This window comes from Dipodomys spectabilis, unplaced genomic scaffold (assembly GCF_019054845.1).
Source record: "Dipodomys spectabilis isolate Male_0828 unplaced genomic scaffold, ASM1905484v1 ptg000024l, whole genome shotgun sequence".
NCBI lineage: Eukaryota > Metazoa > Chordata > Mammalia > Rodentia > Heteromyidae > Dipodomys > Dipodomys spectabilis.
In genome coordinates, this window is record NW_024870701.1 from 32,253,327 (window position 1) to 32,281,084 (window position 27,758).

At 47.7% G+C, this 27,758-nt stretch overlaps 1 protein-coding gene across 1 annotated transcript in view; it reads left to right on the forward strand.

Moving 5' to 3' along the window:
• The first annotated feature begins 976 nt into the window (after positions 1–976).
• Onecut2 (one cut homeobox 2) overlaps positions 977–27,758 on the forward strand; it is a 37,085-nt gene continuing 10,303 nt past the window's right edge. Inside the window, exon 1 of the mRNA XM_042675332.1 lies at positions 977–2,219. Coding sequence (XP_042531266.1) covers positions 977–2,219 — 1,243 coding nt within the window. The remainder of the gene's footprint in view (positions 2,220–27,758) is intronic.

Sequence of the window (27,758 nt, forward strand, 5' to 3'; positions counted from 1 at the left end):
GTTCGCGGGCGATGGAGTTGCTTTGGCCCGGGTAGATTACGCACGCCCCAGTCTCGGGAATTTACCATGCATTAGAATACATTAGCGCCTGCATTTTAAAAGCAAAACTCGCGGCTCCCGCCCGGGGGACTCTGAGGAAGTAGCTTGCTAGGAGACGCGCGTTTGTTTTCACACCAGCACGAGCCAGCGAGCGGTGTCCTCTCCTCCAGGCTCAGCAGCCTAAAGAAAAGCTTTGAGGGGAGGCGAAGGAGACCGGAGCATCGCCCCTTTCCCCAGATCGCAGCTGCCCAGAAACACAGCATCTTTCACCTAATCCTTCCTCGCCCGCACTCTAATCTCTCTCCCCAGCACCCCCCTTCTCCTCCCTCCCTCTCCTTGACGTTTGATTCCTGTAGCAAAGGAGGAAAAAAAAGGCACCGAGCCGTCAGCCAAACCTGAAACGCGCGGCCACACCCCCTCCGCCTCCATTGGTAGCTGCATTACGAAGGCCCACCCTCGTGGGAAGGCTCGGCTGGCGATTGGCCACTCGCGGCGCCCATCCGGCGCGGCCCCGCCCCGGGTCCGGGAGGGTAGGTTGGCTGCCCCAGCGAGCGGCAGAGCCCTTCTGGACAGCTCCCGCTCACCCAAACAGAAGACGTCGGCGCCGGAGCGGGCTCGGACATGGCGAGGTGGCCGCGCGCCGGCCCGAGCGGCGGGGCCCGGTGATCCCTCCCTCCCTCCCCGCCCCTCCCCTCTCCCGCACGCACGCACACCCATCCGCCCCCACCCCGCCCCCACCCCGGGCGCGCCCGCCCGCCCGCCTGTCCGCCTGCCCGCCGGCAGCCCGGGGCACACACCCGCACGCGAGCTCCCCGGGCGCACAGCCACGCACTCCCGTGCCCGCCCCCGCTCCTGCGGCCGAGTCCCACCACGCGCGCCTCGCCTGCCCGCCGGCCGCCCCCGCCGCCCCCGCCGCCCCCGGGCCCCGATGGACTGAATGAAGGCTGCCTACACCGCCTATCGATGCCTCACCAAAGACCTAGAAGGCTGCGCCATGAACCCGGAGCTGACAATGGAAAGTCTGGGCACTTTGCACGGGCCGGCCGGCGGCGGCAGCGGCGGGGGCGGCGGCGGGGGCGGCGGGGGCGGCGGCGGGGGCCCGGGCCATGAGCAGGAGCTGCTGGCCAGCCCCAGCCCCCACCACGCGGGCCGCGGCGCCGCCGGCTCGCTGCGGGGCCCGCCGCCCCCGCCGACCGCGCACCAGGAGCTGGGCACCGCGGCGGCGGCCGCGGCGGCCGCGGCGGCGGCGGCGTCGCGCTCGGCCATGGTCACCAGCATGGCCTCGATCCTGGACGGCAGCGACTACCGACCCGAGCTCTCCATCCCGCTGCACCACGCCATGAGCATGTCCTGCGACTCGTCCCCGCCCGGCATGGGCATGAGCAACACCTACACGACGCTGACGCCGCTCCAGCCGCTGCCCCCCATCTCCACGGTCTCCGACAAGTTCCACCACCCGCACCCGCACCACCACCCGCATCACCACCACCACCACCACCACCACCAGCGCCTGTCGGGCAACGTCAGCGGCAGCTTCACCCTCATGCGCGACGAGCGCGGGCTCCCGGCCATGAACAACCTTTACAGCCCTTACAAGGAGATGCCCGGCATGAGCCAGAGCCTGTCCCCGCTGGCCGCCACGCCGCTGGGCAACGGGCTGGGCGGCCTCCACAACGCGCAGCAGAGCCTGCCCAACTACGGCCCGCCGGGCCACGACAAGATGCTCAGCCCCAACTTCGACGCGCACCAAACTGCCATGCTGACCCGAGGTGAGCAGCACCTGTCCCGAGGCCTGGGCACCCCACCCGCGGCCATGATGTCGCATCTCAACGGCCTGCACCACCCGGGCCACGCTCAGTCCCACGGGCCGGTGCTGGCTCCCAGCCGCGAGCGGCCCCCGTCGTCCTCGTCCGGCTCGCAGGTGGCCACGTCGGGCCAGCTGGAGGAGATCAACACCAAAGAGGTGGCCCAGCGCATCACGGCCGAGCTGAAACGCTACAGCATCCCCCAGGCCATCTTCGCCCAGAGGGTGCTGTGCCGCTCTCAGGGGACTCTCTCCGACCTGCTCCGGAATCCCAAACCCTGGAGTAAACTCAAATCCGGCAGGGAGACCTTTCGCAGGATGTGGAAGTGGCTGCAAGAGCCGGAGTTCCAGCGCATGTCCGCCTTACGCCTGGCAGGTAAGCCTCCCGAGGCCGGGCTGCTTGGGGGCGGGGGGGGGGGGAAGAGGGGAGAGGGGGGCGACCCCGAACCCGGCCTTTGCCGGAGAGGCGGCGTTTAGTTCTCTTCTACCTCCTGCACACTTCCCCCATGCTTCCATTTCCTCCTTCTCCTCTCCCTCGTCTTTCTCTCTTAAAAAAAAATTCTTCTTTCCCTCTCTCCTTGCCCCTTAGCTTTTGTGGAGACGGTCGCCCCCCACTCCATGCGCCCTACGCTCGTGTGCCAACCTTTGCCCTCCCTTTCCTCCCCCCCCCCCCCCCCCCGTCCCCGGGCAGTGTAGAACTCGGGAACTGCTCTTTACTCAAAACCGTGTGCACTTGAACTCTTTGATAACCCCGTTCGGTTTTCCAGGCTGCTTGGTCTCCCTAGATGGAGACACTTGAAGAGCTTTGGTTGTTTTGGTTTTTTTTTTTTTCCTCCTTGGAAGGAGAAAAGGAAAGAAAGAAAGAAAGAAAGAAAGAAAGAGAAACCCGCTCTCCGTTCCTCCTAGCCGCTCTGGCAGGCAAACTTCTTCGGTCTTTGGCTAGGAGGCACAGCTTTGCCCCTGCCAGGAACCGGCGCTCGGGGTGCAAACACCGCTTCCGGAGCCACCTCCGGCGTCGGTGGTGACGCCGGGACTTTCCTATCGAGCTTCACGGAAAGAGCTGAGCCTGGACAGCTCCGCCGCCGCTGCGCGTAGAAAGGGGAGCGGGGGTGCGGGGACCAAGGCTGGGGACTTGGTACATTCGCCTCTTGGGGCGAGAGGAGAAGGGAGACCGGGTGGAGGGCGCTCGCCCCCCGCCCCCCGCGTCCCTCGGCAGGTTCCCCGAGCGGTCGCTGGGGACTGGCCGAGGTTGGCCGGGACTCGGGAGAGGGTTGGGGAGCTCGTTGGAATTGGTTCTGAGAAATGAAGATGCAGGTTCGTTCCTGCGTCTGGAGCGCGGGCGGTAAAGCTCCACCTTTGCTCGAAGCGGACGGCGACCACGAGCCGAGCGGGGCGGCGGGGAGAGCCGGCGGGCGGCGGGCGGCGGGCGGCGGGCGGCGGGCGGCGGGCGGGAGGGGACGGGTCGACGCACGGGTTACATTGTTCTGGAGCGGGCTCGGCTCTTTGTGCCTCCTCTAGCGGCCGAGCCGCGAGGTACAACCCTCTATTGTTCTAGGAGCACGGAGAAGCCTCCTTTAGGCGGCGGGTGCCGGAGCCAGAGCGAACCGGGCTGCGGTGGCTGCGATTGGCACGCACTGGAGCGCTTTTGTGCGCGCAGACCCCGCGCGGCGCGCGTGGCGCCTGCTTTGCTCACAGCACGGAGCCCAGTGGGGGGGCAAAGTGTCCAGACCCCCACCCCCACCACCACGGGGAGGGACACACAATACCCCAGTGCTAGTCAGGATGGGAGACTCTTCTTCATTGGGCAAGGGAGGGAGGGCGTCTCAGACGAGGCGATTTCGGCATTAGAAGAGTCCTTCTTGGTGGCATTGATTTGCATAGCGCGCGGATGTCGGGACGCAGCGGATTCCGAACCTTGGCGGTGCCCAGAGCGCTTCCGGAAGCTGCTAGCTCAAGTTCCCACTGCCGATTCCCAGGACTCCCTCCCAGTCCCCCACAACACACACACACACACACACAAACACACACACACACACACACACACACACACACCGCGCTGAACCCGGCTTGTGGGGTGTACTCTACAGACTTCCCACGGGACTGGGGACTATGACAGGCAGTGCGTTCACTCAGGTTTTAGGGAGTGGGCGTTTCCCCTCCGACACCCCCTTCCTGAAGTCCTGTTGACTTCAGTGTCCATTCGGTAACTGGCTCTGGGGATGATGATCTAAAAAGGCAAAGGAAACAAGCTTCGCCTCCAAAGAGCTTTCCCAAACCGGTGGGCTCAGGATACGTTTGAGTGGACTTAGAAGTCTATCTTCTTTTCTTCTTTAGTTTACTCTTAATCCGCTCTTACAACCCCCCCCCCTTCCCCCGTTGGTTCCTAGCAAAGATAAAGCAGTGAGAAGAGAGAGTGCAGGTGAGGAATAAGCTGGAGGCTTAATGACAGCTTCCATTATTAAAGCGCCTTTGTGTCACGTCCCCCTAACCAAGGCAGGACCCTCTCAGAAGGGCTCCCACACCGGCTGGCTTCCTGGAACACTTCAGGCCAGCGGGACCTTGGCAGCTGCTCTGGGGTACAGCTAAAAGACACAGTGACAAAGTATTCTACCGGCCCCTCTTAGAGCGCTCAAGCCTACCCTGCAAAGGACGCAGCTTTTTGAAAACTCTTGGCCTTCCGTCTGTGTAGATCTGAAAACTACATAGAAGCAATGGTCACCAATCAGCATCCTTCTGTTTTTTTTGGCCATGGCCCCACGTCTGGCTGGGATGGTGAAGCGTGCCTGGCCCTCTCTGGGACCTCCAGGGATGACCCGACCCCTCAGGGGCAAGCCTGGGACTCTGGCCTGCCGGCCACCGAAGCCTCCCAGCAGGAATGTGAATACTCCTCCCCCAGCTAGAAGTGCCTTAGAGGACAGGGCTCTGCTCAAGCATTCAGATGTGCGTCTGCTTTATTGCCCTAGTTTGAAAAGGAACAAGAGCTTTAGCCTTTTTATCTGGCCATTTTATCTGCAACTACAAGTGTGTTGAGTGGTTATTATTACATAGGAGGCTTTTCAGTTTGGGGTCAGTAGATCAGTCTCTTCAGACATGTAGAAGCTGGGACTAGTAAGCAGGTATTATGTGATCTGAAGCGCTAGGAGACCGGAGGGAAAAAATGGAGACGAAAAGGGAGGCCTTCTCTGGCCAAGAGCAGGACGTGGAGGACTTGTGCCTTTTGAGTCCCACTAGTTAAACAACCCAGCTACTCCAAAGGGTGATTGCACTGGACTCTCAACCCTAACCGCCCCGCAGGGGCAACCACTCCCAACTCCCATCCTAGAGTCAGTGGCTTCTCTCCTACTCCTTCCCCCCCCCCCCACTTTCTCCTCTAACTTTCTCACTCTTCTCCCTCCTTCCTCCCCTTTGTTCCCATTTGGGTCCCACTGGGTCCTGCAGAGGCCTTAGCAGCCCCCTTGGCCCCCCTGGCAAGAAGTCTGATTTGGCCTCCAGCACACCTCACCCTTGGGCCAAGAATTATCCATCACCAGGAAGACAAGACCTTTCTGCCCTCGCTTGCTCCCAGGCTCTCCGGTCTGCCAGGTCCAGGCCTGGTCAGATCCAGGTGAGAACGTGAAAGAGGGAGGGGAGGGGAGAGATGCCAGGGGAAATCAGATTGCCCACATCTTAGACATCAGAGAAAGGAATCCCACTCTCCTTGGGTAAAGTTGATGAGCAGCAAGTGGGTGCCCCACCCAGCGGGTTCTACTCAGGAGTCCCCAGGCTAGACCCACAGGTCTGCTTTTACTTGCCTGGAAAGAAACAATAAGGGCCAGTTACCTTGGGTTTGAGCACGCAAACAATCAAGCTTTGAGCGGTAGGGCCTTCGGTAATGCATAAACACACACAAGAGGGACTCTGAGAACTTAGTCAAGAACTGAACCTGTGCCTAATCGTAGAAGCCCGGGGGGGGGGGGGGGGTGCTCGCTGACTGGAGATTCTTAATTTTTTCCTAACAGTGGAAAAGAGCAGGTCTTAGATTGCCGTCCCTGCCTAGGTTTCTATCTCCTGTGAGTCCCACTTCCCTGGTGGCCGGCCCTTAGTCTGCCTCCTGACTCCCCCTGTGGACAGATCCACCATCTCCAGGCAGTAGTTCAAAGCAGCTGAGAACCACCACCGATTTCCAGCTAACTCAGTTCAGATGGCCAAAGGCCGGTAACCAACCCAGGATGTGTCTTGTCCGGCCTGGCACAGCCAGCGTAGGACACGTGTAGGTGGTGCCTAAGGCTGGGGAAGTTAGTCGCCATAGTGCTTAATGCCGGGGTAGTTGTAGCGTCTAAAGCCAGGGTGGTTGTGTGCATCGCGGCTCCTGCCAGGGTCTCAGAAGCGCATGTCTATCTCCCGAGGCGCAGGACATGCATGCGTGTGGATAAAGAAGGTTGCCGACTCCAAAACCACGCGGCTCCTTCCTTCTCAGTCACTCCCTCTTTCCCACCCAGCCTCCATCTCCTGCTTCTTGGGTTCTCTGCCCAACCCACCTGTACCCGAAGTTTAGTTCAAGATCTGGGTGGGCCCAAAAGGCTAAACGCAGCCGACACCGGTGCCGAACAGAGGGGATACGTCGGCCTTCTGGCTGATCGGGATTAATCATTGTAAAGCTCCCGACCGTCGAGTCCGGGTCCCGAAGGCCGTCTCCTGAATACCCAGTAGAGTGGGTAGGAGTGGGCCGAGGAGGCGGGACGCGAGGAGAGGGGGTGAAGCCAAGCGTGTGAGAAGTATCCCGCACCACCGGGCGCCTCGGACGCGCGCACGCGAGAGGCGGGCGCACTTCTGTCTGCTCCAGGCTTCCCACCGTGTGGTTATGTCACTTTCTCAAACAAATGTGTATATGGAGGGAGATCGATGCTGATAATGTTTAGAAGATTAAAAGAGCATTAATGCTGGCAACAGTCACGTAAACGTGTGGACCCAGATTTCATTGATCTGGAACCTGATCCGGCGCGTTTCCAGTAAGCCGGTCGGCGCGCTCTTCCCAGCAGAGCGCTCGCCAGCGCCCGGGCTCCCGGCGCTCCAGCTGCGCCGCCTCGCCGCCCCGGGGGCCAGCCTCCTCGGGCCCGACCGCAGATCCTCCCCGGAGTGCACGCCAGCTCCCTCTCTTACCAGGGTCGACTCCTCGGACCCTTCCCCCGCGTCACCGACACACACCTTCGCCCAGGCCCCCGGGTGCACAAATCTCTGGGCTGTTTCCCTCCCTGAAGACGCGGCACCGACATCCTCCCGGCTCTCCGGTTCTTGAGCAGCTGTCATCCTTAGATCGCTGGGGCCCGCACCTGGTCCCACAGCGTGGGCGGGCAGCCATGACTGATATTAACACCATCGCCACCCGCTTCGGTCTCCTCCTTCCCACTTCCTCTTTCTTGTTCTTTTTTCTTTCATCGGGACTATCCCAGAGAGCCCTGTGGCTTGGGTTTCGAAATTCGAAGTCCGATGTGCCGCCGTGGTGGAAAATGACAGGGCTAAAGCTTAGCCCAGCTAAGTCACACCTTAACACACAGTCGGTGAGTCTCCTCTCCACCCAGGCCTCGAATTCTGGCTCGCCAGACTTTGTAGGCAAATGCCATCGTTGGGCCCAGTTAAACACAGGCCCGGTGTCCACGGGCCTGAAGTGCAGCCCTCCAGGAATGGGTAGCCGGGCTCTCCCAGCTAATTGGGTCAACCGGGGAACTATCTCGTCTCTTAGCGTGCTGGCCAGACTGTAGGGAAAGCAGACTGGAGAGGGCCCATGCCGCCCCTTCCCAGGAGCTAGTCATCCAGGAAATTATTTCTAGTTCCGGCCCTCTCAAGGGGCTCCAAGGCCCATAGCAGACAGGGGAATTTTCTCGGAGACACCCACATTGGTTAGAAAAGAAACCTTTTCTGCCTGTGAGGGAAACCCCAGCTCCCTGATAGCATCCTCACTTGCCAGGTCTTGTCTTTTCTGAAGGGCATTGAAGCGAATTTTATAGCAGGGACAGAATGGGAATAAATTGGTTTATTTTTTTAAATTATAAATCCTTCCACTTGAAAAACTAAACTTTTCCCCTTTCAAGAGAAGGTCTCATTCTGGTGAGATAGGAGTATTTTCTCATGTTCTCCATTCTGAGAAAAAAAAAAGGTGGGGGGATGGAAGGAAGGGGAGAAATCTTGCATATTCTGCACAGATGGTTTTGTGGGTTTTTTTTTTTTTCCTTCTCAACAGTGGTTTTCCTTAAAGGAATTTCCCACTTTAGCTCTTTGTCAGAAAATGCCCTCTGCTTTCTCCCCCAAAAACGGTGTGAGTGAGATCAAAGGGCCAGATACAGGCACTGAGGATGGTAGGTGATTCCTTTTGGTGTGGAAGGCAAGTGGCCCTCTCACCGCACACCTCATATACAGGACTTCTTGGTACTGGGAGGGGAGAGTGGGCCTTTGATGAGTGGAGTATCAGGCTGCCCTCTCCCTCCCCCTCCCCATGTTAGAATTCCTGGACATCCAGATTCTGCTGAAGGGTAGGAGGCCAACAGAGGATTGCCCCACACACCTCAGCATCCCTCTACTCTCCTGTTGAGCCACTTCCGCCCTGAAACATCAGGATCCTCTGGCAGCTTTCTAGGACTTCATTCTCAAGTTACTTCAGGGAGAAACCCTCCTCCTCCGCCTCTCAGTTTTCTTAACACATATTTCTAAAGGAAATCTAGCGGAATGGGGTTGGAGAACTCTCAGAAAGAAAATACTGAGCCCCCAATATCATGGCTAGTGGCTGGAGTTGGTAAAAACGGTCTTCATGAAAAGTGATCCCACTGGGGATATCCCTGGAGAAATAAAAAACCTCCAAGGAAAAGCAGAGAGATTTGCTTTCTGGGTTCTGGCCAAAGGAAGAAAATAAGGAGAGCATAAATAGAAATAATTGTCCAGATACATGGCCCTGGGGAAGAGGGTGAAGATAAAGGTATCCTAGGCTTTTTAGACTTTTATCTTCAGACTCTCTGGGCTGTGCCTATTCTACATATTTTAGGAACCTCTTTCTTTTCTCTGGACCGAGGAAAGTTGCTTCTTTCAGGGGGATGGCAGTTCTTGGGGAGCAAGGTGAGTCTATTATGAGAATGTTCTATAGACTTGTTGGTGCTATCAGACGCAGACCCAACCAGCTGGCCCAGCCAGGAGAGAGCATCACCGCTCCGCTCCTCTTCACCCAGACTTCTCCTATCCAACCACTGGGCCTTTGGGGAAGACTTTTTGACATCCAAAACTTGCCCATGCAAAGCAAGGGGTGATAAAAAGCACTAGGGCTTTTGACTGCCTAACCCAGCCATCTGATGCCAAGACAGAAGACAAATGGGTGGGGTATGGAGGCATGCTGTGAACTGTGCAGTAGAGATTGTCTTGGTTGGGGAGCAGGAGTCCTAGCAGCTGTGGACATTTATTATGAAAAACTGTCCCACACAAGTTGTCCCAGAGGGCAGGGAGGATCTTTATTCCACCTTGGCACCTCTTTTACCATTTGAGGATTCATTACTCTTTCAATAGAAAGCAGACTTTGTTTGGGTTGGAAACACACCTTCGATGTAATTTAATCAGCACTGGACTTTGGCTCATGTAATCAAATATACATATACTTTCTCTTGCAGGAAGAAAAATAATTTCTCTGTAACTGCTATTGACTTGAAGTCATGTAATCTCTGGAAAGCATCACATTTTTTTAAAGGGAAAGGCAAAATTAAGGGAGGAAAAATCCTCACTGGTTTGCCTTGTTATTATTAAGGGCCAGTTAACCACCTAAGAAAGGGTAGAAAAAGCACTCCTAGAGCTTAAATGCTCTCTCCCTCTCCAATTGCAGATATTTTACTAGCACTTCCTCTGTGCAATCAGCTCCAAGATCTATATGGATAGGAAGCCAGGCTGACTAGTTCATTGGATCCCAGAATGTAGGCTGTATATTTATATTACCTTGACATCCTTAAAGGAAGACATTTTGGTGTTCTGTTTTGCTACCTTCTTTTGCAGAGGTCATAGGCAGCCAGCCTCTTCTTTTAAAAGTGCTTGGTAGCCATTGCCAGCTCCTTCTTTCCTGCATGAAAGTGTCACCCAGGAGCATGAAGCAGCTTGTCATCCTTCCATAACCCCCAAGGAAAGGCTCTGGGCTTTGCCCAATCTGAATCTGTTAGGGAATCTGTTGTAAACACAGATCCATTGATTTGCATTTGTCAGAGAGTAAAGTTAAACCAGTGAAAAGAGAAGCCCTTACCCTTTAATGCAGAGCCAGGGAAACCTTTCATATTGATCCTATTGATCCAACCTTTCCCTTTAAGGAAACCACATAGTTAAAGACCCCTCGTTCAATAGATTTACCCTTCGTGCTTATGATATTCCTTTAAGTGTTCTCATCTAGGATAGCTGGGCATTAAGCCCACACATTCCAAACCAAACAAAAATGAAAAGGAGGTGGGAGAAGAGGGAGTGTCAGGAGGCAGAATTGTGGGAAGTAAAGTTAAATAGAAATGAGTAATGACTTAGGGATGTTTTTCTCATTCTTCTAAGATGACATGCATGGATAAAGACCAAATAGCTGTATGTAGTCTGCTCCCCCCATTTCTCCTTTCTCTCCCTCTCTCTCCTTTTCTACCTCACAAAGAAAACTCAGTTCATATGCATAGACTAACAATGCCATAGGAACACCATTTTCTTTCCTTTTTAAAACTCTTATTGTAAAGGTCATATACAGAAGGGTTACAATCACATAAGTCAGGTAATAAATGCATTTCTTTTTGAACAGTGTCACCCTCTCCCTCATTTGCTCCCAGTTTTCCCCCTCCCTCCCCACCACATTGTATAGTTCATTTCCAACATAGTGTCTAGTGAGTACCACTATTGAATTGAGGAACACCATTTTCTACTGTAAAAATTATTTCAATCAAGATGTGAATTTGGTTCATTTAAGCTGGTTCACTAAACAGCAATGATACTGCCAGGAAATCTCTGAGGTCAGTTGTAGAAAACCAGGAATTGTCTCTAGAAACACAACAATTTGAACTCTACATATGCACATGACCTCTGGTGTCCCAAGGGAGAGAGAGCCTGTGGTGCTAGCTGTGCATTCTGATGGAAGTGGGTAGATGCTAGTCCAGGGCTGAGAACAGGTGTAAATGGAACAGGAGTTTCTCAATGTTGCTTAGTGTTCCTCTTGTAGATTTGAAAAATCAAAGTCTTCTTTGTTTGTAGAGCTACTGACAGGATCTGTTTCATTTCTTTCCTGATCCTTCTTTGCTCTGTAAATACCATCCATGATGTGATGTGGTCCACTCTCCCCCCATCTCACCCCTCTACACAATACATGGGCTATTCCTAATTGAATATCTCTTGGGTTGTTTGGGGACATTCATGTTTGTTTTATGTGATTGAAAAATATTAATGATTCCTTAGGTGAGCTAATGTATTTATCTGCGGAGCGGGTTCAGAGGGCAGAGTTCAGCTATGGTTCAGGTTAATTGAACAGGAAGCAGTGAGCTCTCCAGCCTGTGCTGACCAAGAGACCAGTCCCTTAAAATATCACACTCAGCAAATACACAATTTCGCTGTCCTTAACCTGGAGTCTAATGTAAGAGGCCAAGATCAACTTGGATTGCTTGTTTAAAAACCCAAAGCAAAGCACAGCAACGGCAACAAAACCCTCAAGTCCCCCTCAGGGAAGAAGAGTTTTCTCATTGGCTAATTGCTTTATTGGTAGCTCTGACCTGCAGAGCAGCTGCAGGGGCTTGGATGAAGGTTTAGGCTTCGGAATAATGTGCTCCATTAGAACAGGGCAAGGCATTTTTTTGTTTACTCAATTGGAGCTTCCTGCAAAGTGCTATTAACCCCAGCCCAACTGTGAGTGTGCGGCAAAAGCCAAAGGTCACGCCAGTCAGTCTGTAGGTACAGCCAGCTCTGCTTTATCCTGCTGGCACTGCCCTCCTGGGGGTTGGCCCCAGCAGAGCCTTGACCAAAGCAGGCAGTTGCACAATTTGTTTATATTTTCCAACTGCTGAATCATGTTATTGATGATTAAACAGTTTTGATCTGAGTACCATCAATCACACCAAAAAAAAAAAAAAACCCGTTTCACTGAGCCTGTCTTTTCTATTTGTGTTCCCTGCTTTACTGTGCATTACAGTAAGTAAAACCTGTGCACACAGTGCTTTTAGCAAGAATATAGTCTGGATAAGTACTTGGACCCAGAGGAAGACAGATCTCCAAACATGGTAGGAGTGGAGGAGCTGGAAGGAGGTGCTGGACAGATGGAAGGTTCAAAGAAGAGCTGGGGCAATAGTACAGACCTCCAGATGCAGCACTGGGAAGCATCGTGCCACCTGCTGGGAGTCTCTGAACTGCAGTCAGCCCCGTACCTCCCACGAGGTCCTCCTTCCTTCATGTTACTCCTAGTATTTCTTTTCTTCTACCTCTTCATGGTCAACCATGCAAACACTGCCTTCCAGATAGATCATAAGGGGCTTTTTCCTAATCCTTTGGACTTTTCTCTCTCCTAATTCATTGCTAAGGAAAAACTAGTTGATAAGTTCTGTCATAAATGTGGTGGTTCGCCCCCTGCTCTTGCTAACATGTGACAGTGTCCTGTGCAGTTGGGAGATGTTTGGGAGGAGAAGCAGAAAAGGCAGGAAATATATGTGGGAAAGAAAAGGAGAATGGTTCGATGGAGGGGGGCAAAGAGGCCTGTGTGCTTGGAAAAGCTAAACTATAGCACAAAAGAGAGAGGATAGGAAAGACAGAGAGGCCGTTGAGAAAGAGCCGCACCAAATCAGCCAGCTCAAGGTAGGCTCTGGGAAAAGTGAACCAGCCATTTATATTTGCCAAGGAGGGAGAACAGAGCCCAGCTGTGGAGCTGGCGGGTAGCTCTGTGGACAGCAACTGTTTCCCTGACTAGCTTTACATCCATTGCAACCCCTGTCAGCCCAAAGCCTGCAGGTGGGTTGCTGGCTCTGTGAAGTGGCGCCATTTTCAGCACCACGAACAGCACCATGGAGCATCCTCAAGAGAAGGGAGATGGCCAGGGTACTGGAATTCAATATTGTCCGGAAGAGGATCAGTCACCCCAGTCCTGCAGATTCCATTTCCCCAAGAAGAACAGAGCTTCATATTTTCCTTCCTGCTTTCTTAGATTTTCTGTGTGAGATCAGTGATAAGAGTGTAGAGGGCTCTTTTTCTCGCTCTGTTCTTTTCTAGCTCTTGCTCTTCTTTTCTAGCTCTCTCTGCTCTAGCTCTTTCCTCTCTCTTTCCCAGCCACGTGGAGTGCCAACCTTGCCTGGTCCCAGCAGGTCTTCTGAATACCTGAATACCACGTGAGTGCTACTGTTCTTACCCCTCTCTCTGCTCTTTTCTAGCTCTTTCCTCTCTTTCCCAGCTCTCTCTCATTGTCAGGCCTTTCAAAACCACGTGGAGTGCCAACCTTGCCTGGTCCCAGCAGGTCTACTGAATAAACCTACCCCTTACCTGAAAAAAAAAAAAAAAAAAGAGTGTAGAGGCTGGGTGAGAAGACAAAAGATGCTTAAGGAAGAAAGAGCAAGATCTCTGGTGTGGGGCAGAGAAACTGAGCTCTGTCCTTGTTTCTGCCTTTTGTAGACACCATCTGCCACTGTAGCTGAAGATTTAGGGATTCCTTTCAATTTTTGCTGTCTTTATGCACACCCACCACCACCTATACAGATATGGGTATGTATACACAAAAACACATACATATAGCACATATATACAAATATTCTGTTTCCCACCACCATGGTTTTCATTTACAACACTCTCATGAAGTTAGCAGTAGTATCGCAGAATATCTCTGCCTCATATAAAACTAGAAACTAGATTTGATTGCTGGAGAGTTATTGATTGTGTGTATTTCTTTAAGAAGCCCCTCATCCTCACTACTGCTCCCTCCCTCCCCCTTGCCTCAAAGAACTAGGGAATGGTGAGTCACTTTCTCCAGGCTTCACAATGGAGTCAGAAGGTCCTGGCCAGAGCGAAAACTGACTTGCTGCACTGACCCCTGGCTCTGGCCTTTGTCAATCACTAACTCCGCTTTATTTGTATTTTTGTTCCAGAGAAAAGAGGCAGGTGTGTCCTTGTGGTCAGTGATTGGGGGCAGCTCACATCTCTTTGCAAATGACCCTTGACTTCTGAAAGCTAATGAAAATGTAAAACTTTTGCTTTTTTTTTTTTTTTAAGGAACGTCATTTCAGACCCTGTCTGTTGCTAAGGGGCTCTTAGGAAGGTGTAGCCTAGAAACAGGAAAGCAAAGGGTCTGATGAATGAGATTTCCTGTCTTGGGACAATTCATCTTTGAACTCCAAGTGGCTCTTGTGTGAAAAGAGGGAAAATGTAGTCATAAATAATGTAAATTTGGTAGAGCATTCATAGCCAGTGTTGACAAAAGACTTTCTGTGGGTTTGAACACCTAAAATTTCTCTTAAAATGAGCAGGAAAATATCCGAATCCAACCCCAAAACCGGTTTTGTGTATTCAGTAAGTTCTGAAAAAAGTAGTTTCTTAAACTCTGTCATGTTGAATTTGCAGACTTGCATTTCTAAGTAGTTGTTGAATTACACTAGCAAAATCTTTTCCAGTAAAACGTGGATTTGACAGTTAAGTAAAGCCTTTAAAAATACTTTATGTGATTCACTGCATTTTTTAAAAATAAGGCATTACATGCTGCAAGAATATGCTCTAAATTTTTCTTTCTAGTGAACACAGTATGGTGGTGGTGGTGGTGGTGGTGGTGGTGGTGTGTGTGTGTGTGAACATGTGTACACTGGCTAGTCCAGAAGCTTGAACTCAGAGCCTGGGTGCTGTCCCAGAGCTTTTTTGCTCAAAGCCAGTAACTGGAGCCTCAGCTCCACTTCGAGCTTTTTTTGTGGTTAATTGGAAGTAATAATCTCATAGACTTTCCTGCCCAGGCTAGCTTTTAAGTGCAATCCTCCAATCTCAGCCTCCTGAGTAACTAGGATTACAGGCATGAGCCTACCAGATCCTAGCTTCAGTGTGGTTTTTTAAAGGAGATTTTGACAGGACTGCTATGTAAACAAAATCAATACTGTAGTCTTTGAGTTTAAATACTTTAAAACATGTGAAGCTGTTTTATTTTCATGCAAGTGAGTGTCCTAGATTTTCACCTTAAGAGATAATAGAAAGGAATACATTTTCTTGGCTAGAGCTCCTTCTAACATCATATCAAAGTTCAGTACAGCTCACACTCAAAGTGTAAGAGCAAATTCTTATTCAGCTCTAAGGTCTGACATCCTCACCCTTCTCCATTTTTCTGAAGAGGAAGTGGTGGTCTTTCTTTTGAAGGCCCAATCCTCTACGTGTTCTGGGCCCCTGCCTCTCCTACCTTCTCAGGATTCCGTCCTTTACTTATCACCTCTTTTTTCCCATTAGTTTCTTCCCATCAACATTTTTTGTGCTCTAGTCTCTCCTATGTGGCTTTTTTTTTCTTTTTAAAGAACATCCTCTCAAGCTACAGATCAATTTTAGAGGGAGTCTTCAAGTGGCGTTAAGTCTTATCCAAGGCTTCAGATGATCAGTAGTGAGACAAAGGTTGTGAAATGACAACCATTGGACCCCCATGCCCTGTTGCCTTAGTCCTCCAAGGCTACTGGCCCCAATTAGGCAGCTCTCCTTGTTGCTCTGTCCATGTACATCCTTATGGTCACGTCCATATCTTTACTTATCTGTTCTTCCTGTCTGGAGTGCCTCATCTCTTTCTCTCTATTCTTCCTGGCTTTCTCTGTGTAGCCTTCCTAGTTGAGTGTGTTCCATTCTTTCCGCTCCCTTTCCTGAACATCAGCTATATATCTCTGTTCTAAACTAAATAGTATAGCTTTTGTGAATGTGCCAGTCCTGGGGCTTGCATTCAGGGCCTGGGTACTGTCCCTGAGCTTTCTTGCTTATGGCTAGTGTTATGCCATTTGAGCCACATCTTTGGGTTTTTTTGGTGGTTAATTAGAGATGAGAGATCATGAACTTCATACCATGATCCACAGATCCTAGCCTCCTGAGTAGCTAGGGTTTCAGGCATGAGCCACCAGGGCTCAGATAATAGTATAGCTTTAAAACACTTCATGTAATTCTCTCCAGGTGTTTTCTGGGCTCTCGAAGAAGCATAGCATATTCTTGTCCTTCTCTCTGCTGATGTTGCATGGTCAAACTCATGAAGGCAGTTTTTCTCCCAGTGAGTTGATTGTAGATACAGAATCTTTTGTCACTCTGGGAGGAGTAGGTTGTGTGTGTTTATTTGTACCTGTCATTGTTTTCTAGCTTCTCTTTTAAAGTAGGTATTCTTTTCTGAAAATGATTTGTCCTTAACTATTGGAAATACTTGCTTACATAAAAATGGATTTCAGTGGTAACCTGAACTTAGACATAAACTGAATACGGAGAAACACTATAGTGGCTTGATTAATAGCCAACTCTGTTCTGCCTCAGCTAAAGCTAAGAACGTCATTCACTTCAGAGCAATTGAGCCAGCAATCTGATCAGCAAAGCAGTGGAACTGCTTTCCTCTTACATATAATTTTAATGATCAGTACAGAAAATTTACACTTCACTGGCCGTTACTTAATATCCTGCAGATTTATAGATTGGTGTTAACTTCAATTTACCTGAAAAAAAATTTATCTGGACCAGATACGGTGGTGCATACTTGTAATCTCAACTACGTGGGAAGTGTAGAGAGGAGGATCATAGTCCTAGGCCAACTCTGTAATAAAATAAGAGACTTTATCTAAAAAAAAAAAAAGAAAAAAGCATACTTGGGAGGCTGAGATCAGAAAAAAAATGGTTCAAGGCTTGTTTAGGCAGAAAAAAAACAAAGAAATTTCCGGTCACCGGTTTCAGCCAATAGCTGAGAATGGTTGGGATACTCCTATCATCTCAGATAGAGTTGCTGTCCAGGAACAGGCCTGGGCAGGAAGGTGAGACTCTCTCAAAAATAACTAGGGGAAAAAAACTATAGGCATGACTCAGCAAGAAGCCCTGAGTTCAAGTCCCTACACCCCCAAATAATGACAAGAACAAAACAGGAAAGCCAGAAAAGGCTGAGGTTGTAGTTCAAGTGGTAGATCACCGGCGTTGTGGGAGTTCACACTCTTAATACTGTCCCCAGAATTTCCAAAGATCACATTTTAAAATGTACTCTCCTTTTTTCATTTTTTTATCTTTCGATAAATATACGACAAGAATGACTTGAGATGTTTCAGACTCTATCCTTCAAATGTTTTAGAGGACTAAACTTCTGCTGACCCAGTACAGACCTAAATGGTTAAGGAAAAAAAGCTTTTTCCCATTAGATTTCACTGAATTTTAAAGATCCTAGTGAATAAATCCTCCTTTTCATTTACAATATTTGTATGGGATTAAATATGGATGGATTTTCCTATTTCCTCAACTTTAGTGAGAAACTGACACTAATTGCTCGCTATACATCCCAGGCTGAAAGAATATATTGTCTTGTGATATTTTATCCTTTTTATAGTTAGGCCTTGACATTTATATTATAGGAGTAAAAACCCATGAAGAGAAGCCATGTGGATAGAATATAGTGAGAAAATTATAACATTGCAAATGTTTTGTGTTTGGATTCCTTTTCTGAATACCTCTACTGTGCTTCATGATAACTAGGTGTTCATGGTAAGCAAATGACTTGAGAGACTGTCGTTTGTGGGCCTTGTATGGTCAAAACAATTTTCTTTTGATACTGAGGCAGACAGGGACAGCACTGGGCAGATTCCACTCTCAAGGGCCTTAGACCCTACTGGAGGTAGTGTTAGAAGCCATCTTCTTCTCTGGCTAATGCAGAGCCATCCCTGGCACCAAAGGCCATACTTCCTTTTCTCTTATCTGCCTAGTACCTCCATCTCCTCCTCCCAAGAAAAGCTAAGGGACTAAGAGGATCAGCATTTCCAAGGCACATCCCTCTCTGAGCAATTTCCACCCAAACCTCAAATTCAGGTTTCCGTAGGCAAAGTCTGAAAGTCAGTTAAAAGGGCAGGGTGGGAAGTAGGTAGGAGATTGAGTTGGAGTGAAAATGGAGGAAAATGCATCATATAAATAGATAGACTTGACTACCATAAGCAATTCCAATTCAGGAATACAAGTATTCTGCCTCTTCTGAGCTTCACAAATCCTGAGATATTGAAGGTCCCTTTGTGAAATGAGGGAAGAACCTCAAGCTAAGAGAGGAAGTCTAAGAGGGTTCTGAGACATTGTGTGTGTGTGTGTGTGTGTGTGTGTGTGTGTGTGTGTGTGTGTGTGTGTGTGTGTGTATAACCAGATCTCCCCTCCCTCTCTCTCCCTCCCTCCCTCCCTCCCTTCTTCTCCCAGACTCCTAGGAAGCGATTGGAGGGCAGCAATCCTCATTCTCTTCTTCTTCCTCCTCCTCTTTCTTCATCCTCTTTCTCTTCCTCTCCCTTGCTCCCTCCCACCTCTCCCTCAGCTGATCTTACAGATCAGAGTTCAGGCCCCACGACCGGACCCAAAAAAAAAAAAAAAGAATAGGACGCGAGTGCTGGTGAAGATGTAGGGAAATCGGAACCTGTGCACTGTTGCTGGGATGTTAGATGGAATAGCTGCTGTGGAAACCATTTGGCTTTTCTTCAAAATTTTAAATCAGATCATTTGATCTAGAAATATCATGTCTTGGTATGGTCCAAAAGCAAGGTCTCAAAAAGATATTTGTACACATACCTATGGTTATTACAGCAGAATTCTAACTCTCCACTGACTAGCTCTAACTTCACCTCTGAGTCTGTTTCCTCCTTTACAAACTGGGAGTCATATGTCCACCTTGGAAAGCATATGACACAATAGTCAGCACCCAGTGAACACACAAGATGAAATGACCTTCCTCCCATGAGCACAGCTCTGGTGTCAGAGGAGAGGCCCTTCTGGGCCTACCCTGTCTGTCGCCTGGCATGTATTATAAACCAGGCTTTCAAATCTCCTTCCACTGCAGTCATCACTAAACACCTGAAAAACCAAAGTCCCCGTCTTAGCTTCCCCCAATGAAGAAGTTGAGGCGTTCAATTCAGATGTCAGTTCTTCCACATATCAACAAAATCCAAACCATGCAGATACTGTATAGGATTTGGCCATTGAAGACAGATATGATTTAGAGCTGATATCAAAAAGATTTGCTCATTTGTGGCACTACCAATGTCCTAAATTACGGTTTACTTGGTGTTTAAGCCCCAGGTGCTACATCTGGGCCATGCTTTATTTTTTCAGTCTCATAAGCAGTGTTTAAAAAAAAATACTTGATTCTCCATTTTGTCTTGATTCTATTCAGGCATAACAAGATGCCTCCCATTAGTGAGCAGGCCCAGATAATGTGTTCATTCCCATCTTCTTCTCTACCTCTGTCCTAATGGCCAGCTACACCAAGGGCTACTTGAGCTGATTTATATGGATCTCAGTTCCTCTCATTTGTGCATACTTAATTCAGAGAGGTGATCACATTGATTTCCAAGGCCTGGCACTAACATAGATATCTCAGCTGCTCTAACTACATTGTCTGGCAAGGAAAAACATTTTAAACATTTTGAAGCAATTTTGATGGACATTTCATTGTGTTCTATATTACTTACCTAATTGAATTTCCTTCACTTCAAGGTCTGTTTAAAATTAAATTGAGAAATATTTTTGAGTTCCAATGGGCAGATAACTTTGTTTGGCTGGATTTGTTCTGCATATATATGAAATGGCATCCTATGAATCAATACACAGAGTTTACACCTCCCTCTATGGGAGGAAAAGCCACCCCTGTTATTCATAACAAGCTGCCACTGGTTATTAAGCTTGTTTACCCAGTTATTCCATAAAAATCTTTGTGTTTTGTGTCTGAAGTTTGGCAGGCTGATTCTTTAAAATGCTGAGCATTGGGCTGGGAAGGTGGCTCAGTGGTAGAGCACTTGCCTTGCATGCCTGAAGCCCTGGGTTTGATTCCTCAGCACCACATAAGAAAAAAGAAAAAAGCCTGAAGTGGCGCTGTGGCTCAAGTAGTAGAGCGCTAGCCTTGAGCTGAAGAGCTGAGGGACAGCACCCAGGCCCAGAGTACAGGCCCCACGACCGAACCCAAAAAAAAAAAAAAAAAAGAAAAAAAATTTTAAAAAAAAATGCTGAGCATTGAGAACGAAATTCATTCCTTTCCTGGATTGACTTGGAATCATGGAAATCCTTACGTACAAGTTCACAGCCCCAGCTCTGCAGCTCAGGCAGCCAGCTTTTTTTGAGGGGGGAGGGGCATACAGAAGTCTGATTTGCATGGGTAAGGGGAGAGGATTTTCACTTGGATTTGAAAGCAAATAGGAGAAGTTGTCAGAGGTTAATTCCTTTATGGAAGAGACTTGAGTTCCAATGTTTTGAATCTTTAGAAAGAAGGCTTAGAGCAAATCCTTCTCTTCTATCCACCCTGCTATCAATAACGGCCTCTCCTCCTGCTTCATCCTGGTTCTCATTGAGACAACCATTCCATTAATTCCACAGCAAGGGACTCTGCTTAGTGGTACAGTACTTGGCTAGCATGCATGAAGCCCTAGGTTTGATCCTCAGTACCACATAAGCAGAAAAAGTGGCAGTGTGGCTTTAGCCTTGAGCACAGAGAGGGCTCAGGGACAGAGCCCAGGCCCTGAAAAAAATAAAATAAAATAAAATAAATATATATATATAATGGGAGAGGTGTTATTCCATAAGCACTGTTTTATAGTTTGTTTTCTTTTTAAAGTCATTATTGTGTATATGTGTGTACATGCACCCATCAATACTAGGACTTGAACTCAGAGTGCTCCATTCTTGTTTCCTTTTTTAGCTCAAGGCTGGTGCTCTACCACTTGAGCCATGTCTCACTTCTGGCTTTTTGCTGGTCAATTAGCGACAAGAGTTTCTCAAATGTATTTGCTCAGGCTGTCTTCCCATGTTAAGCCTCAGATTTTAGCCACCTGAGTAGCTAGAATTACAGGTGTGAGCCCCTGGCACTCAGCTGATTTTGTATTTACAAACATACTGTCCCACAAAACCGCTTTGGGTTGCGTTGTCAATTAGCGTTTAAACATTTTGAAATTTCTGAGAATCTTTTAAGAGCTGTGAGGCTCTTCAAGATTTAGCTTGTTTATTTTGCTGTCTCAAATAATGGTAAGTACACCTGAAGGTTATTGTAAGCCTTCGATAAGTAAATGCATGTAGGTGCTTATTATGTGGCAAGTGCTTGTGAATTTAGCTGGTGCTATTATTACTCTTAGGTTTTTGACTTGACCTTTTCTGGAGGAAGATCTCAGCAGGAGACTAGGGTTGCTTTGCATAGTGTCTGGGAACATGATCCTTGGAGTCAGACAGATGCAGTTTGTGAGCCACTGTATATTAGCTCTGTGACCTCAAGAGAGGTTGACCTCAGAGAGTACTCGCTCCTTTCCCTGGCTGGTGTACAGATTTAATGAGATGCCAAAGGATATCTCATCTCTCATCAGCATGGTTTGCATGCCACCCACCTTCAGTGGTGGAATTGATGATGAGCAAAATTTCCAGACTCTACATTGGTCACTGGACTTCATCTTTGCAGACTTGTCAGACGTGCATCACGAGTATTCACTCCCTACTGGCCAGTCTCCTTTGAAGACTCATAAGAGTTATGGGCCTTCTTCTAAATGCGTGCATAGAACCTAGAAGCCTGCTGTGCACATAGTAAGTTCCTACTGAATCCTTACTCTTTGTCCATGGAAGTAGGGTACATGTTGAGCAAACAATCTACATTTCGTAGAGTTTTATGTCTGGAACCTGTCGCTGAACCAGCAAGTTTCTCTCTGTCCGTATCCAGCATTATAGGTTTGAGAGGGCAGGTGTCCTATCAGAAGCTATTTTCATGGACATTCAGGTGATCCTGTGGTTATAGGTTCTTATGCAATGTCTGTTTTGGTCTCAACGTATCTGGGCCCTATCTTTTTCTTATATCCCCCAAATCCATTCCATGTGTCTTTTGTCCCATTCCTTGAAAGGATTGCTGGTTTGGCTCATACCAGTGACTTTGTTTCCAAATCCAGAAACCTTAACATAAAAAGAAAACTCAGACAGCCCAGCTGTTATTTTGCTGAAGCAACAAACCACTTGCTAATACAAAATTTTGAAGCCAAAGCCTCTGAGTTGTCAACATGCCAGTCTATTTAAACAATCTCCAGTATCCTTTCCTGACCCCAAATTACTCCCCAGCATTAATTGTCCTAGTGGTTTCATGGCCACATTATTTCATATTCATTAGTGTTTTCATGAAAAATTATAACACTAATTAGAGCATCTTCCAGTTAATTCACTTGGTGATTCATTACTCTTCCTCTCTTGGTGTTCTGCATGTGGTCATCCTAGAGAAAGCATCCAAGGGGTAATTGCAGCTCTGTTCCCTGAGTGATCATCTAATGCTATTAGTTCTGATCTCAGGCTGCTCTGATGGGATCCAGTTACAGCTGCAGGGAGGGAGGAGGCCCACAGCTAGAACCAGTGCTCAGGACACAGTCCAGGGCAGCCGAGAGGAGCAGATTCTTAAAGAGGAGGAAGTTGAGGATGAGGGGAGGAGCTGTGAGGTAAGAGCATCATAGGATCATCTTCTGTGATGTGAGGTGAGGACAAGTGGAGCCATATCTGCTCTGGGAACTCAGATACAGGAGAGTAAGGAAGATGAATTCTCCATTTCAACAGATGTGGGGCCAGGCATTGAGTGGCCCATTGGACACTTGGCTCCTTCTTAGAGCTCTAACATCAAGTTCTCTCAATTAAAAGTTTATTTGATCCATTGCATTGGCTGCTATCAAAAAGAATAGGACGCGGGCTGGGAAGGTGGCTCAGTGGTGGAGCGCTTGCCTTGCATGCATGAGGCCCTGTGTTCGATTCCTCAGCACCACATAAGCAAAAAGAAAAAAAGCCAGAAGTGGCGCTGTGGCTCAAGAGGTAAAGCACTCGCCTTGAGCTGAAGAGCTGAGGGACAGCGCCCAGGCCCAGAGTTCAGGCCCCACGACCGGACCCCAAAAAAAAAAAAGAATAGGACGCGAGTGCTGGTGAAGATGTGGGGAAATCGGAACCTGTGCACTGTTGCTGGGATGTTAGATGGAATAGCTGCTGTGGAAACCATTTGGCTTTTCTTCAAAATTTTAAATCAGATCATTTGATCTAGAAATATCATGTCTTGGTATGGTCCAAAAGCAAGGTCTCAAAAAGATATTTGTATACATACCTATGGTTATTACAGCAGAATTTGTGTCCCTCAAGAGTAGAAGGGAGAAACAAAATGTGCTTACATGCATATATGCCTAGGAATATTGTTCACCAGGGGCTGGTGGCTCATGCCTGTCATCCTAGCGACTCAGGAGGCTGAGATATGAGGGTTGTAGTTTGAAGTGAGCCCAAGACTCTTATTTCTAATTAACTACCAAAAAAGTCAGAAGTACTAACCTTGAGCAAGTGCCTAGGCCCGAAGTTCAAGCCCCAGGACCAGCACACACACACACACACAGTAAAAGGAAGAACTTTGTAATACATGTGATAGTATATTACATTATCTTTTTCTTTCTTTACCTTTCCCCACCCCCCTTTTTTTGTGGTACTGTGGTTTGAACTCAGGAGCCTCAACTGGGCAGGTGCTCTACCACTGGAGCCATTACTACTCCCACCCTACCTACCCTACATACTACAATACGGATGAACCTGGAGCATATTAAAGTGGAATAAGCTGGTCACTATAAACAATTAGAGCCTGTGGCTTCACTTAGAATAGTCAGCCTAACCGATACAAAGTAGAATGGCTAAGAAAAAGGAAATCAGAGTTGTTGTTTAATGGGCACAGTGTTTCAGTTCTACAATGTGAAATTTTTCTGTTTTTAGTTAAGATGAGAATTGAGCTTGATGGTGCATGTCTATAATCCCAGCACTCAGAAGGCTGAGGCAGAAGGATGAAGAGTTTGAAGGCAGCTTGGGCTACACAGTCCTAAGCCAAGCTGGAGCTACATGGTGAGACATTGTCTCAAAAAAAAAAAAAGGTTGAGATGAAAACTTTTACACTGTGCATTTGCCACAGATTCAAAACAACATAAAAAGATTGTCACAGTGTAATGCATGCTCAATATTTCTAAATTGGAGAAGAGAAAACAAAAATGTTCTGCTACTGAAAAACAACTACATTAATAATATTGCCTTTGTTAATTGTTTTTAGTAGTACTGGAGTTTGAAATCAAGGCCTTGAACTTGCTAGGCTACCCTGTACTACCATACATACAGCCTAGCTTTTTGCTAGTTAGTTTGGAAATGGAGTCTAAGTGAACTTTTCTGCCTAGGCTGATCTTGAACCATCATCCTCTAGGTTCAGACTCCTGAGTAGCTAGGATAACAGGCCTGAGTCACCACACCTTACTTGAAATTGTTTTTAATTACTTATATAATACACAGAATATTCAGCTTGTAAAAATGAAAACAATAGCTGGGCGCCAGTGGTTCATGCCTGTAATCCTAGCTACTCAGGAGGCTGAGATCTGAGGATTGTGGTTCAGCCAGCCTGGGCTGAAAAGCCCATTTGAGACTCTTATCCTCAATTAGCCACTCAAAAAACAGAAGTGGCACTGTGGCTTAAAGTGATAGAGCACTAGCTTTGGGCAAAAGAGCTCAGGGACAGCGCTCAGGCCCTGAGTTTAAGCCTCATAGCTGACAAAAATAAAATAAAATAAAAATGTTAATGATTGGGATAAATGTTCCCTTTGCTTACCCCCTTGAATCCAAGTTTCCACCCCTTTCTTTTGGTTTTGTTTTTGTTATTGTTATTGTTGGTGGTGGTGGTGTTCTGGTCCAAGGACTTGAACTCAGGGCCTCTGCACTTTCCCTGCTTTTTTTTTTTTTTTTCTCTACCAATTGAGCCATAGCTCCACTTGTGAATTTTTTCGGTAGTTTATTGGAGATAAGAATCTCACAGGGCTAGGAAGGTGGCTTAGTGGTGGAATGCTTGCCGGGCATGCATGAAGTCCTGGGTTTGATTCCTCAGTACCACATAAACAGAAAAAGCCAGAAATGGTGCTGTGGCTCAAGTGGTAGAGTGCTAGCATGGAGCAAAAGAAGCTCAGAGACAGTGGCGAGGCCCTGAGTTCATGCCCCAGGACTGGCAAAAAAAAAGAATCTCACGGACTTTCCTCCCCAGATTGGCTTCAAATCAGGATCCTCAGATCTCAGCCCTCTGAGTAGCTAGAATTATAGGCGTGAGCCACCAGTGCCTGGCTCTTCACTACTTTCTAACACTCTACCACTTGAGCTATACTTCCAGCCCTTTTATTTAAAACTTTTTTTTTTTTTGAGAAAATGTCCTGCTACCTATGCTCAGGCTGGCTTTAAAAGCTTCTGTCTTCTGGGTAGCTAGAATTACAGGTACCTACCACCATATCTAGCTTGTATTTCATAGTTCTTAACATTCAGCTAAGTACCCTTAATGACTGTATTTTGCTGTCTTTAACTTAAAAAAAAATGCCACCCACTTGGTGTTTATTTCTTCATGTTGGGCTTTGTTTTTTCCCAACATCCATGCTGATATATGTTGATGCATGTCATAGTAGTTTCCTTTTTCATAGCTGTTCATTCTTTTTTTCTTTAATTTTTTTTGGGGTCCTGTCATGGGGCCTGAACTCTGCGCCTAGGCTCTGTCCCTCAGCTCTTCAGCTCAAGGCTAGCGCTCTACCACTTGAGCCACAGCGCCACTTCCAGCTTTTTTCTTTTTGCTTATGTGGTGCTGAGGAATCTAACCCAGGGCCTCATGCATGCAAGGCAAGCGCTCTACCACTGAGCCACCTTTCCAGCCCATAGCTGTTCATTCTATTCCATTACCAGTGTGCCCTGATAAATCCATTCTCCTGTTGAAGGGCATGGGGCTGTCTTGACTTTGATGACAAACAGCTGCTCTGCACATTCTGGCACAAGTACTTATAATGTACATGTACCTTTTTGTAGGTTTCCTTAGTTTGTGTTCTCTTGGAAACAGGCCGGAAGTGAAGACTTAGGTACAGCTAGATTATTTGGAAGATGACTCTAAGCAAACACTAGTAGATGAGTGGAGAAGCCAAGCAGAGCTCAATCAGAGTTGCTTTAGCCAGCACCTTCCCAGTGTGGCAATTTGTGCTTCTGCCTGTGGGGTAACTGGGACACTCCAAAGACAACACACCCAAATTGGTGTCCCAGCACAAGAACAAGGGGGCTAGGTTATTTGTGTGTCAGCTCCAATCATTCACTGATGGAGAAATGTGCTGGAATGGACAGCATTTCCCTGGGCATCTTGGACATTTCTCCCTGTGGCCAGGGCAGGGTTTGGACGGGGCTTGGAGGTGCTGGTGGTTGGAAGTGGGGCCAGCGTTGAGTGCAGTGGTGGAAGCCAAGGTCATGTGTATTGGCACATGCCACCATCTTCAACAAGGGAGTCTGCCCAGGAGCAGAATGTCTTGATCACAAGGCACAAAGATGTTTAACCTTACAGATATTGCCTAGCAGCTTCCCAACCTGCTGTACCAACTTGTACCCTGACAGCAGCCCAGGAGGCTTTCTGCTAGAGTCATGTCCTTGCCCACTCTTCAGATTTTATGCCAATGCCACTCGGGTAGGGGACTGTTGCTTTAATTTGTCTTGGATTGCTAATAATATTGAGCATCTTTTTGATGTAATTATTGGAAATTCAGATTTCTTCTTCTGCGAAGTGCCGATCCCAGTCTTCCACATTAGGATGTCGGCAATTTTCTTATTGATTTCCAATAGCTATCATGTACTCTGGCTTCATGTCCTTTGCCAATCACATGTGGCAAATATCCAAGGCAAATATCCTTTCACTCTCCTCACTGTCTTTGATAAATAGAAGCTCTTCATTTTAACGGGCCTTAATGCATAAATCTTTTTTTACCTGTGGCTTGGTATGTGTTTTGAATTTTAAGAGAACTTTCCCAGGATATTACCCCGTGCTACTTTTCTGAATGTTTTCTTGTTCACCATTGACATTACTATCTGCGACCCGTGCACCGCGTAGTTTTTGTGTATGACATGAAATAGAAGCCAAGCATTACATCACACCATCCAGCCAGTCAGCTGACTCCACTCTTGGGAAGAATGTGGAGAAAGAAGTTTCCCCAGGCTCCGCACCACTGACTGTGTCATGAAATCAAGTGTTCACATGCTCTGTCCCAGTACGTTTCCCTCGTAGCCTTATTGAAGACCTCGATACTTGATAAAGTCAGGCCTCTCATATAATAACTTCACTGAGAGAAGAGGGAGAATGATGGAATGGGTGATCCTGATCAAGATACATTATACTCATAAATTGACACAGTGAATCAAAGCCCCTTTGTACTACTTCAAGATAATTCTTTAAAAATTTTAAAGAATAAGTCCATTGTTCTTGGTCTTCACATACCCATATGAATTTCAAAATCAGCTCATTAAATTCCAAAGACTAGAAGGAAGGAAAGAAGGAAAGGAAGGAAGGAAGGAAGCAAGGAAGGAAGGAAGCAAGGAAGGAAGGAAGGAAAGGAGGGAGGAAAGGAGGGAAGGAAGGAAAGGAGATAATCCATGGGGATTCTGAGGAAAAATTACATTGCATCTATAGATCAATATGAAAAGAATTAAATTCTTTATAGTACTGAGTCTTCCAGTCTATTAATCTTTAGCTATTCCATGATTTCTCCAACAAAGTATTAAAAAGTTTACTCTGTCAAAAGACTTGCACTGTTAAATATATTTTATACCCTTGATGTTTTAAGTACAAATATTTATATTTATATGGTACTATATACATATAAGTACAAACTTACATATATATACAAACATAAATGTTTATAAATATCATAATTATAAATTATTAGTTACATAAATAATAATTTAACCTTTTATTTGTTAT